General features: G+C 52.8%; 1 protein-coding gene across 5 annotated transcripts in view; it reads left to right on the top strand.

The window, feature by feature from the left end:
* Positions 1–1,724: 1,724 nt before the first annotated feature.
* The window catches only part of RASGRF1 (Ras protein specific guanine nucleotide releasing factor 1), a 130,365-nt gene continuing 119,110 nt past the window's right edge, over positions 1,725–12,979 (top strand). For all 5 annotated transcript variants that reach the window (XM_001153395.6, XM_009429655.4, XM_009429654.4 and 2 more), the window contains exon 1: positions 1,725–2,412. In XM_001153395.6, coding sequence (XP_001153395.2) covers positions 2,137–2,412 — 276 coding nt within the window. In that variant the 5' untranslated portion in view covers positions 1,725–2,136. The remainder of the gene's footprint in view (positions 2,413–12,979) is intronic.

The following is a 12,979-nucleotide window of genomic DNA, read 5'->3' as shown; positions in this document are numbered from 1 at the left end:
TGTGGTGTGCATGGTGTGTGTGGTATGTGTGGTGTGTGGTCTGGTGTGTGGTGTATGTGTGGGTGTGGGTGTGTGTGGTGTGTAGGGGTGTGTGTGGTGTGTGGTATGTGTGGTGTGTGTGTTGTGTATGTGTGTGTGGTGTGTGGTGTGGGGAGTGTGGGGGTGGTGTGTGTAGTGTGTGGTGTTTGTATGGTGTGTGTGATGTGTGGGTTGTGTGTGTGTGTGGCGGGGGGTGTGGGGGAGTGTGGGGGGTGTGTATGTGGTGTGTGGTATGTGTGTGGTGTCTGGCATGTGTGTGGTGTGTGTGTGGTGTGTTGTGTGTGTGTGGTGTGTTGTGTGTGTGTGGTGTGTGGCATGTGTGTGGAGTCTGTGTGTGGTGTGTGTGTGTGGTGTGTGTGGCGTGTGTGGTGGGGTGTGGGGGGTGTGAGGAGTGGTGTGTGTGTAGGGTGTGTGGTGTGTGTGTGGTGTTTGGGTGTGTGGTGTGTGTGTGGTGTGTTGGTGTGTGGTGTATGGTGTGTGTGGTGTGTGGCGTGTGTGTGTGCGTGTGTGGTGTGTGTGGTGTATGGTGTGTGTGGTGTGTGTGTGGTGTGTGCGGTGTGTGTGTGTGGTGTGTGTGGTGTGTGTGTGGTGAGTGTGTGTGGTGTGTGCGTGGTGTGTGTGGTGTGTGGGTGTGTGGTGTGTGGTGTGTATCTGTGCGTGTGTGGTGTGTGGTGTGTGTGAGTGTGGGGGGTGTGTGTGTGTGTGTGTATGTGTGTGTGTGTGTGTCGGGGGAGGGGTGTACGCAGTTTCCGTGCGGAAAGATGGTGTCTTTCCTTCAGAGGGCTGCGCGGGCACCCATCCCCGCTGCAAAGCGCCCGGGCCAGGCGCGGCTTGCTCCGGGTCGGGGCGAGCTCGCTGCCCTCTGCGGCAGACAGCGATGCGCGCTCCCCGCCCCAGCTCCCGGCTCGCCCGGCGGCCCGCGCGCCCTCCCGGTGCAGCATGCGGGCGCTGTGACGTTCTCGGATAAATGCCGTGTAACTGTGTAGGCGAATGAGAGCTAAAAATAAGAACGGAAAATCTATCATTAAGGTATCATTGCGCCAGCGCAGCTATTTGAAGGCTCCCATGGTCCCCGGCGCCTGCGTTTGAAGCCCGCCTTCAGGCTTTGGGGGGTATTTGCAGAAAACTCCCAGCAGCGGCTCGCCAACCAGACCTCAGGGTGCAGGGGGGGTGGCGCCGGTAATTATGGCAACTCTCAAAATAAAATAATATAAAATAAAGTAACCAACGTTCACCAACCACCACCCCATCTCACCCCCTGTACTGTCCTCAGGTAGCTGGGGAAGCCGCCGGGAGTGCAGCCGGATGCTGGAATTCAATGTGACCCGGCTGACTATGCAAAGACTAGGACTGGACGCTTTTGCAGCTCTATTTCGCCACCCACCTTCCTCCTTCCACCTCATATTAGAAATAAAGTAGGGGGTGGGGGAGCCTTTGGAAGAGAAAATGACAACTGGCACTTAACCCCAGGTCTACAGTGCGCCGCGGTGGGGCGCAAAGACGCAAACTCCTGGGATGGCGAGCCTCCGGGGTTTCATTGGGTTAAACGAAAATTGATCTGATTTGCTTTTTAACATCCGAGGGAGAGAAGGGGAGATGAGGGGAGGGAGGGCAGGGTTTGAATGTGTGCGTGTGCGTGTGCGTGTGCGTGTGTGTGTCTGGGGAGGGGGAGGAGGCGCCAAGTTGCAGCCTGCGCGCGGCTGTGCGCCTCGGCGGGGCTGCGTGCGTGTGTCCCTGTCCGCGCTGCTGAAACGGGCTCTTCGAGGGATCGGCGTCACATGACTCCGCCTGCCCCTCGCCAGCGCGCAGATCGCCAGTCCCTCAGTTTGCCCGGCGCCGGAGGAGGGTCGGGCGGCATCTTCCGGGTACTGGGGCTCTGCGGAGCGGAGAAGAGGTTCCAGCGGGGAATGGTATATCTGGATTCAAGAAGCCGCGGCTCGGCGCCAGATCCTGGAGTGTAGATATTTGGGGGGAGGGGAGAGCTAGAGGGAGCGAGCGAGCGAGCGCCAGAGAGAGGCAGCGCGCAGCGCGCACGGACGGGGAGCTGCTGCGCGGAGAAGATGTAAGCGCGTGGGGTCTCGCTGGCCTCTGAGCACCATGCAGAAGGGGATCCGGCTGAATGATGGCCACGTCGCGTCCCTGGGACTGCTGGCGCGCAAGGACGGCACGCGCAAAGGCTACCTGAGCAAGCGGAGTTCGGACAACACAAAATGGCAAACCAAGTGGTTCGCGCTGCTGCAGAACCTGCTCTTCTACTTCGAGAGCGACTCGAGCTCGCGGCCCTCGGGGCTTTACCTGCTGGAGGGCTGCGTCTGCGACCGCGCGCCCTCCCCCAAGCCGGCGCTGTCGGCCAAGGAGCCGCTGGAGAAACAGGTGAGGCGAGCGTCGCGTCCTGACCTCCCTGCGTCCCGGCCGCGGCCCTGGGGGCTCAGGGCCTTCAGCTGGCTGATGGCGCTTGAACTTTGGCCCCTGTACTCTTGGCGCCCTAGGCGCTCTCTGCACCCTCAGCGAGAGGGGAGGCTTGCTCCCAGCCGGGCGATTGACTGCGGCGGGCAGAGGGGGCAGGGATTGAGGGCGGGGAGTAGATGTGGGCTGCGGCTGCCCTTCGCCGGACGAGCCCCGTGGGAGGCGGGTACAGAGGGGCCGACACCTGGAGATGCAGAGGAAGATGGGGTCCTAAGGACCAGAGACGATGAGTCTGGACACACGTCCAGCCAAAAATGGTGCTCCCAACCCCCACTCCCACCGCCCAGCCCTAATAGCCCCGATCGTCTGTTCTACACCGGGAACGTGTAATTCCCCGCGCTTAGGCATGGGAAGGGCAAGACGGAGGCGTCCGAGCGCTGCCAACCCTTGCCTCGCCGCAGCTGAGGGCGGAGAGCAGTCTGCGCTAGCTCCTCGGAGTTGGGCTGGGGTTACGGGGCTACACGGGTCGGTTCGGTACCATCGAGCGGTGGTGGGCTCCCAGCTGGCGGCCACCGGAGCAACAAGCCCAAAGATTCCCAAGGACCGCTCTGATGCGCCGGGGCTAGGGCCAGGGCTGCTGCGGAGGCAGCGGGACGAAGTGGGCGCTTCTCTCCTCCCCCGCCCCCTGCGCCGCCGCCGCCGCCGCCGCCGCAGTCGCGGCTATAGCGCTGCGCTCTGGTTTCCTGAGCTGCAAGGCTAAAGAGCCAGGCCTGGCTCTAACAGGGAGCCCGGGCGGGGTGGGGGTGAGCCTCTGGCGTGAAGGGAGGAGGGGCACCTGCAGAGAGGGCCACCTTTAAGCTTGGTGCGCTTTCCAAAAGCATCTGGTCCAGCCCCTTGCCTCTAGGAAGATAAAGCAGATGATAGTGGATCCTAAAATGCCACTGCAGGCAGGAACCTTCCATCCATAGGGCCCAACGGCTGGTGATTGCCTAGATGCGGACACTGAGGCCCAGAGAGAGAAATTCACTTGCCCAGCGTCATGCAAGTAGTTGAGGCCGTCCCAATGTTGTGAAAAGACAACCGAGATCTCAAAAGCCACTGCTGCATGAAGACACAGACTGGTGGTGATTGAATTGGTTGAAATAAAAGCATCGCTTGAAGTCTTCCTCCCAATTGTCAGGACAGAGATCCGAGCTCAGTCTCTCTAGCACATCTCTTCCTTCCCTACCCTCAGCCAATGGGTGTTAGGAGATGGTTTCTGAGGACTGGGAAGTGTGGACAGGAATTTTTGAGGGTGGGTCCCTGGGGATGACAAGCCATGTGGTGAGCAGGGGCTCCCAGATGGAAAGAAGAGCAAAGGGCAGGCAGCTCCTTAAGCTTCAGCTCAAACGGAGCCTGGGGAACTCATGTGGAAGAGCCAGTCCCAGGCCAGACTAGAGAATTTGCTCTCAGCCCTTCAGAACTTGCCCCTCTCCAGCCAGTGTCTACCCATATACCCATACCTACCCGGGGCCTGCAGCCCAAGCCCCAGCCCCAGCCAGATCCCCCCTCCATCCCTCAACCCACTACACTAGATCACAGAGCTGAGCTCCTGGGTAGGCAGGAAGTGAGGGGTGGGGGAAGCCAAGTTGGCATGGGCTCATATTATCTGTTCTCAGCCCCCTGGACGTGAAGGCAAACAGGCCTGAGACTGAATCTCAGCTGTATGACTTCCTGGCTGTGTGACTTCAGTTAACTTGCTGAACTTCTCTGAGTTTCCATTTTGTAATCTACAAAATGAAGATAATAACACCTACCTTTCTGGGGTTTTGAGAGCCCTACATTAAATAATGTATATGAAAGTAAGCGCCCAATACATTTTAGTTAGATCTAGACGAATCATAGTTGAATCTGAATTATACCCACCTGGACAGAGCTATTTAGGTCACCAGATGTTAAAGTCGAACAGAACCTCAGAGATACAGCCTTCCCATTTTACAGACCAAGAAACTGAGAGGCAAAGAAAGGGAGTTACCCAACAACGGGGTAAATCAGTGGCAGAATCAGACCTAGAATTCATCCAATGCCTAAGAATTCCTGAAAATGAGACCCTACATTGATTTCAAATCATCCAACTCTTGGCCCAGGTATTGAATCATCCTAGCAGTAGATCATGGGAGGAACATCAGTGCAAAACTAATTGATGAGATGCACTCATGTTCACAGCTGTTTCCCCAGAACACTACTAGTCAGAGATCCTCAGGTGTGTTCACGAGAGCAGCCCTCCTGGCACAAGAGAACAGAACAGGGTTAAAAGTAGCAGATGATGGTCTGGCGCAAATTTCTGTTAAAGACTCATACTTAAATCACATATGTTTATATAGGTTCCATTTGCCTCTAGACCAACTTTGACTCCCGTGGAAAACTAGATCCTGCTCCTTCCGGCTACACATGTGTACAAAAATTCATCACTGTTTCTTTTCTCAATCTTTGAGTAAAATTGATGGTGCCAGCAGCTGCTCCATGTTTCTCTTTGACTTGGGTGCCCCATGGCATAAGCCACAGAGCCTAGCATGATAGGCCTAACTCCAGGCCATTCTGTGACCAGGCTTGAGCCTAGGAGAAGCTTTGGCTCAATCTGCTGGGCATGTACAGAGTGCCTGAGTTGAGAGGCGTCTACGAAGCCATCTGTTTAACTAGACTAGCTGGTGTCTGATGAAGAATTGGTTTCAGCAGGAAGCCATTTTACCAATGTCCAAGCAGACAGCTTCCTCCCTGAAGGGCCATGGGTGGTTTTTGAAGGAATAGAAACCAACTCTTGGCTGGGAACCCTTAAGTGGCTGGGGCAGAATCAGGGACCGTGCACATAGTAGATGCACAGGAAATGCACACTGAGCTGGACTTGTTAGCCTATCATATGTTAATTCCATATTTTATGTCCTCAACCTAGAAGCTGCCTGTCACAGGCTGTGAGCCCCTGAGGAAGACAGACATAGATAAGGGTGAGCTCCTCACCCTGTGAAGATGCTCTAATAGCGGGATATGCAAGGTGCTCTGGCACCGAACCCCAAGCCCATCCTAACATTGTGCAGTCTCGTCTGGCTGTATCCAGACCAGTCTGACTGCCTCTGCTGCAGCCCCAGTGTCCAGGGAGCTCTAGCCTGGGATCCTAAGGCCTCATGAAGTCAGACTGGCACAGCCATGCCCCCTATTCCATCTGGCAGCTGCAAGCCACCTCCCTGGCCTGGGCCCTTTGCTCAGTCCTGACCTCTTCTGCTCCCAGCCCTGTAGCCCACACACTGAAAGCCCAAGTGCTGTTGACTTAGAGCTTGGGTTCAGCTTCCCTAGAGGTTGGCCCTTGGTGTTCCATACCCTTCTTTGGCATGGAGTCCCCCAACCCCGACTTTTCCCACTCTCATTCCAAGCTCCTTGAAATAAAATGTCCAGCCCCAGCTTCTCAGTAGGGTGCCCAGCCAAACCAACTCCAGCACTCCTTTCACTCTTCCCAACCAGGAAGGGTCAAAATGTGGGCACCAGGCTCTTCCTGATTCTCTTAGGACAGAAGAGACTCAGACAAATCCTGGCAGCCAGAACCTCAGAACCTGATGTTGTTGGAGGTCCCAGAAGCTGGGGGGGCTCTTAGAACCTGTTGTCTACCCACTTAGTTCCCTTCTCTAGAGACAAGACAAAGCCCCACTTCTGAGTCCTCATGCAGAGGACACGTTACTGGTTGGCCTGGCAGATTCAGATCAACAACAGCCCTGAGGTTAATGAGTACACTCATTTTACAGATGAGGAAACAATTTCATCTGTGGCTGCCCAGCAAGGCAATGGCAGAAATGAGATGCGTTCTCTGGCTTTCTCACTCTGTAGCTATTCTGTTGTCACCACAAAGCACACCCTCCTTGGAGTTATAACACATTCAACCTCTCAGCCAATCAGAAAAATGAAAAGCTGAATGTAGAAAAATAAGGTTGCTCTAAAAGCAGCAGCCCTTAGACACAGAACCCTGGGACGCTGGTATACATATGGTGCCAACAACGCAGAATGTAAGACGCTTGCACCTATAGGAAACCAGCAAGACTACCCAACCCGTTCCAGACCATGCCCAACCCTAGCAGGTGTGGGGCCCCAGGATCAACTGTGTGGGCTACTCATCACCCACCCCATCCCCCAAATGTTCCTAGAGTTGGAATGAAGTTGAAGGGGCACAGTAATTATGCCTGGAGTGGGACAAGAGAATATCGGCTCCTTGCGCCTATGCTTGGTGACAGTGTGGTGAGGATCAGAAACAAATCGTACATCCACAAGCCTGAACTAAAATTCCACATTGTTTATTCATGCAGCAAACATTTTGGCCCCTGGTGTCAGGCCTGTGGTAGGTCCTGCAGACACAGAGAAGAAGAAAACTTAATCTTTGTCTTCAAAACACTCACAGTTGAGTAGGGAGCTTGCCTCCCTCCTCAAAACTCACTCCCACAGTAATCACCAAGTGCTGGCAATTCTTCCCTCCTGAAGAGCCTGGGACTCTTTCTCCCTGCCTTGCCTTGGTTCAGGAGCTCATGGAACCCTGCCTGAGACTTATTGTAGCTATTCTGTTGTCACCATAAAGCACATACTCCTTGGAGTTATAGCACATTCAACCTCTCAGCCAATCAGAAAAATGAAAAGCTGAATGTAGAAAAATAAGGTTTCTCTAAAAGCAGCAGCCCTTAGACACAGAAACCTGGGACGCTGTGAAAGCATCAGTGGCTCCCATTGCCTTTAGAAAGATATTCAAACTCCCAACCATGACCTGGAGTACCCAGTGAGATCCACCCTTTGCTGGCCCCTCTAACCCAGAGCCACCCATCCCACTCTCCTCCTTCCTCATCCTGCTTAGGCCACCACTTTTCAGAGCTGCATGTGCCTCCCCTTTCCTATCTCAAGGCTGTGGCAGAAGCCATTCCCTCCACCTGAAATGATCTCCCACCAACCATGCCCTTAGAATGAACAGCTCCTTCTTCTCCTGCAGGTCTTAGCCTAAATGTCACCTCCATCATCACGTGCATTTACAGCACTGGACTCTTCATTCATACAGCTGATCACAGTCTGTGATTACCTCATGTACTTGGCCAGTTGCAAACCATCCTTCTCCCCACTGGAACGTAAGCACCAGGAGAGCAGGAGGCAGGCAGAGGCAGGAGACTAATCAGGGGCTGCTGGAACCCAGAGTCCAGGTGAGAGAGGTGGAAGCCCTGAGAGGATGAAGGAACGGGGTCTTTACGATTAAAAAAAACTTTACCAAGAGACACTCAGGTGGAAAATTGACAAGACCTGCCATCCCATTGGTTGTAACAGAAAAGAAGACAGGATCAAACCTGAAGTCCATGGTTCTGCCTGAGGCCACCAGGCAGATGCATGTCACCAGTAGAGAGGGGAGAGCTGAAGACAAGCAGGTTTATGGGCAGTGGAAGAGGATGAGTGGCAGTGATCTCATCACATTTAATCTCAGGGAGGTCACATTTGAGAAGCCCAAGGGCAGAAAAGGGCTTTAGTGACCCACCCTCTAGTATGGTAAGGACACTTATTACAGAAACCAGCGGAGCCCCACGAGGAGGACAGTGGGTGGTGTGTGCTGAGGGGGGTGGACCGAACAAAACGGCATGGCAGAAGCTCAGCAGGTGGCGGCCCTGTTGTCCAGAGCCCAGGGAATGAAGTGATGTGGCTGCCAGGTGCACCGCAGGGGACGTGCAGGCTGGCTGAGAATAGTGCCAGCTGGGCAGAGCCTCATGAGGTCACTTTGGGGTCTGCCTGCACTCAACGCTTTCACAGCCTGGCCTGGCTGGTCAGCCTTTGCTTGCACTTCTTCAAGAGCAACGAGCCAGCACTGGGAAGTTGAATTTGGCGGCTCGTCCACACTAGGATTTCAGTTTTCAACACTGCCAGGCAGGTGCCGTCACTCCTCCTTCACAGCATTTGCCAAACCTGCACAGGAGAAGTAGGATTTGAACCTTCTCTCCCACTGGGTCACTATAGACAAATCCTCAACTTCCCTACATCGATGATTTTCTGCCTCATTCTGAGGAGCCCTGGGGGCCACACTCCCACATCAATCAGAGCAGTCCCGTTTTTAACTGTTTTATATGTTAGGTTTCCACATGAGATTTTATCTTTCCTAGTGCTTTAAAAAGCTTGACCTTCACCATGAGTTATTACTAAATGCCCTTCAACTCTGCCATGCTATGAATGCAGATTTAAATGTATATAATTTTGTAGCAGGATGTTTCAAAACGCCAGATCAAAAACGTTGAATGACAATAAATACCATTTATTGAGTACCTGCTGTGTGCCAGGCACCAGAGTACATGTTTTACCTACAGCTCTTCCCTTAATTATTCCAACAGCCCTGTGAGGTTATCACTAATTGCCCATTTTCTAGATAACAAAACTGAGGCTCAGAGATGTTAAGTTGTTCAAAGTTACAGAGCAAGTACATGCAGAAGCTGGCCCATGAACCCAGGAGGTCTTCCTGATTCTAAAATCTGAGCTCTTCATCCACAAACACATCATAAAGACTGGCTGGGGACTGTTATTCCTTGCTGTCTATTGCCAAAATACATGGAGAAAGAAAGAGAATTAATAGCAGGTGAAAATATGTCACAGTCGCGCCAGTAATTTTTGTGAAGGCGGCTTTTGTTTCTGCTTGGGTGGGAACCTCGCAACTCTGAATCCCCTGAGCATTGATGGGAAGCGCACCAAGGCAGGCATCCACACCCCACAATCCGGTTTCCCTGGAATCTGTGGGAGCGTGGAGCCGGTGCCCGTGTGCGTGCAGCCAAGAACAGAACTCAGCCCCCTGATGTTTATGCAGGAGCACTAGTGACGCGTGGACTTGAGAGAGGTCCAGAACACTGCCAACGCCCAAACACTTCCGTGAGGGCGACTGTCGTGCAGGGAGCAGCTGGGAGGTGTGGACACCCCCACTCTCTGTCCCCGACTCAGAGAGGAGAGTACAGCCCCTCACACATGCAGCCTTCATTTCCAGCCTCCAGCCTCCTTCACTGAGGAGTTATTTGGTCCCTGATAGTGAGGCAGCATTGAGAACTCACAGCCATGGTGACCCGGCGTTAGATCCTGGCTCTAAGTCTCGGCTCTGCCACCTCCTAGCTTGGGAAGGCTTTTAAGTTCTCTGAGTCCCAGTTTCCCCATCTCTGTGTTAAACTACATGCTGTTTGGAAAGCCCTAGCACAGCGCAATAGGTGTTATCAGTAAATTGCAGCAGCTGGGGCTTTGGTTTCCACCTTTATGACAAGACTGTTCCTCACTATAGCAGTGACCCAGGTCCCTGGGGTCTCTCGCAGGCTGGAAGCAAGCCAACACTGAGCCCTGACCCTGCATATGAAAATAGGATGGAAATCTTAGCTCAAAGAACATGTGAGTTCCTGAAAAGGTCCGAGCAAGCAAGCCCTTACCAAAGGACAGATGATTGCTGCAGGAGCTTTCTTCATCCATGTGGACAAATCATCACCAAGCCCTGTTAGTTTTTCCTCCTGGGTATATCTCTCAGAGCTGTGCCCTCTGTCCCTCTCTTCCTCCACCACTGTGGTCCAGGTTGGCATCACCTCTCACCTGGACTCATCTTACGCAGTGGCCTCCTAACTGGTGTGTTGGTCAGGGTAGGTTGGGTTGTGCTGCAATAACAACCAACCCCCAGATCTCCATCAGCACAACTAAGACTCATCTCTTGCTTGTGCTTTACGTCCCATGCAGCTGGCAGGAGGCCACTGCTCATGATGATCACTCAGGGACCTGGGCTGGTAGAGGCTTGGTCCTGACACCAGCCTCCATGGTCCCCTCCACTGAGGGGAAGGAGTGTGACAGATGTCTCATTGGCTTTTCCCAGAAGGGACCCACTCTGAGCACAGTTCACTAGACAGGGTGAGCCACCTGGCTTTATTTCAGAAGAGGTGCAGAAGTACAGACCTACTGTGTGCCTGGACACAGAGAGCCAGAAAGGCTGAGAGGAGAATATGGTGCTAATGGTATCCACTGTCCCCACACGTGCACTGTGCCCCCACCCCCAGTCCACTGGCCTCTCTGCAGCCAGAACAATCTTTCTAAAATGCAAATCTGATCATCGGGCACACACACAGTAGCTGAAGAGAGGTTTTATGGTGGTTTCATGAGGACACAGATAGTATGTGGTATGAGTGTAAGCTCAGAGCTTACAGGGGCAGGATCCTTGCCTGGCCTCCCCTCCTTTCATTAAGCTCGGTGACTCTGTCATTCTTGACCAAATGTCACAGAAGCATTTTGGCCACTAGGCTTCCCTGGAATTAACAAGGGAGAGGATTTTAAAGGCTAAAGTGTCCTCCTGAGATGTTAACACTCCATTGACAGCCTTCACTCAACAGAGATTTACCAGTACCTCTGAGGAGCCAGGCCTATGCCCCCCTGGCACTGGGAGGATGGGACAGACAGCAGGGGCCCTCCCTGGAGGGGCTTGCCATCCAGTGAGGGGACAGCCTGTGAACAGACAGTGACAATGCAGTGTGATCCCTGCTGGCACACAGGAGAGCCAAAGAGGGGTGAGAACTATGGGAGTCCAGTAAGGGCACTTACCCCAGCCCTGGGGTGTGGGGGGTGATTAGGGGCATATAGGTTGCAGGGGACACCAAAGCTGCCCTAAAAGCCTGTGTGCTATGTCACAAAGCTCAGGCCTTCCCAGGCCCAGTGCAGAGCCAGTGCAGGGCTCTGAGTGGGAAAGGGGCGGCTCCGATCTGTGTGTTAGGAAGATCACCACAGAGTGAGAATGAATGGGAGAAAACCCATCTGGAGGCAGGAAGCCAATTAAGAGGAGGCTGCAGAACTGAGCAGTAGCAAAGGCCTGAATTTGGGAAGTACCATGAGCACTAAAGGTCTCCCCTCCACTCCCATCCCAGCCGTGACTCAGCCACTGAAGCCTGTGCTTTAGTGGGGGGCCATTAATAACATCCAGAGCTCAAGATCCTGAGACTCTGCAGCCCCATGCCCTCTGCCCCATGCCCTCTGGGGCTTCCCACATCCTGGGTTTGGGGCGGCAGTGGGAATGTCAAATTCTCATCCCGTGAAAGCTTCAAGTGTTGTCTCCACACCTTCCAAGTCAGCCACCCACTCAGATAAAGCACCTTTTCAGATTACAAAGTCTTTTTCACGATTAGCATTTCATTTAACCACCACAGTAACCCTGCAGTTACTGTGTTTCTACATAAGAGAGGCACAATCCTCATTTGACAGACGAGGCTTGCATAGACAGAGTTCATTCTCTCCACAGATACCAATTGAGTGTCTATTTTGTGCCAGGCCCTGAGCTCTCGCTGCTAAATGTCAGAGTCAGAATCTGCACCAGGCCTCCAGGTTCTAGGTCTAGTGGACATTGAGGCTGGTTGTTAAATGAGGTAATTTATACTCTAAAGACTAGATTTTACTAATCCATCAGGGCTAATGCAATTTCTTTCCCCTGAAACATGAGATAATTATTTTCCAAAACATACTTCCTAGTTGAGCTTTCTTTTTTTTTTCAAACTGGAAAATCCAACTCAGATCTTAAAATAAAGTCCTTTCAAAATCAGTTTTAGAAGAATGAATGAATTTTTGGTAACCTTAGCTGGTATTCCAAAACTCCATGTAGAAATTTTAGAGAAACGTGATCGAGATGAACTTTTCCTGTGAGACTATATGAGTGAAATATAATCAACTTTGTTTAGATACCTCTTGGGCTCTTAGCCAAACTCAAGAAATTAGTGAAATCGTTTGGAAGAACCTGTTCACATGTAGTGTTCTCAGCCTGCCCAGTTTCCCTGTGCCCTAAGCCTGCTGCTGCCCTCCCACCCCCTTTCCTCCCTCAATGGGCCTTCCTGCCCCCTCACTGCACTAGTGGCCACCCCAGCTCCCTTCATCTCTGGTCACATCTGCAGACAGCAAGGAATTGGAGTTGGAGGGAAGGGCTGGTGTTTCAGGAGGAAAGCCAATATCGGGTGGGCACCAGTGAGGAGAAGCAAGTAATTACATCTTAGAGTTTCCTGGTAGCCTGAGCAAGGAGGGAAACAGGCTAGTTATGAGATAGTCATTGCCTCATGGAAAGACAAAGTCCAGTTGCTCAGGCAAGAGTACTTGTGTCCCAGGAGCTTACATACGGGGGACCAGCAGGGAAATGATGATGACCTCGAGGGCAGAGGCACTGCCAGTATAGGGCCTGCCCCCATGATTCACATCTGCTGGCTCTTAGGGGAGGCTGAGCATGCTCAGTGAAGACCACATTCCAGGAGGCTTAAATGGTGGGGTCCCAGGGAGGTGTGTCCTGGTGTCCAGATAACACAGGGTGCAGCTTGGAGAAGCCTGGGGAATGGAAGGTCAATTGGACCCTCTTAAATAGCCATTGCCTTCTTTTATTTTAAATTTTAGGATTGGTAATGCGTGTCCATAGCTCAACATTCAAGAGACAAAAAAAGTATACAGTGACAATGCTCCTTCAATGACTCTGTTCACTTCCCTAGTGGCCATTATACCAGTTTCTTATCCATTCTCCCAGAGG

This window comes from Pan troglodytes, chromosome 16 (assembly GCF_028858775.2).
Source record: "Pan troglodytes isolate AG18354 chromosome 16, NHGRI_mPanTro3-v2.0_pri, whole genome shotgun sequence".
In the NCBI taxonomy this organism is placed as follows: domain Eukaryota; kingdom Metazoa; phylum Chordata; class Mammalia; order Primates; family Hominidae; genus Pan; species Pan troglodytes.
The sequence above is the reverse complement of the archived record's forward strand: the minus strand, read 5'-3'. Positions and strand labels throughout refer to the sequence as shown.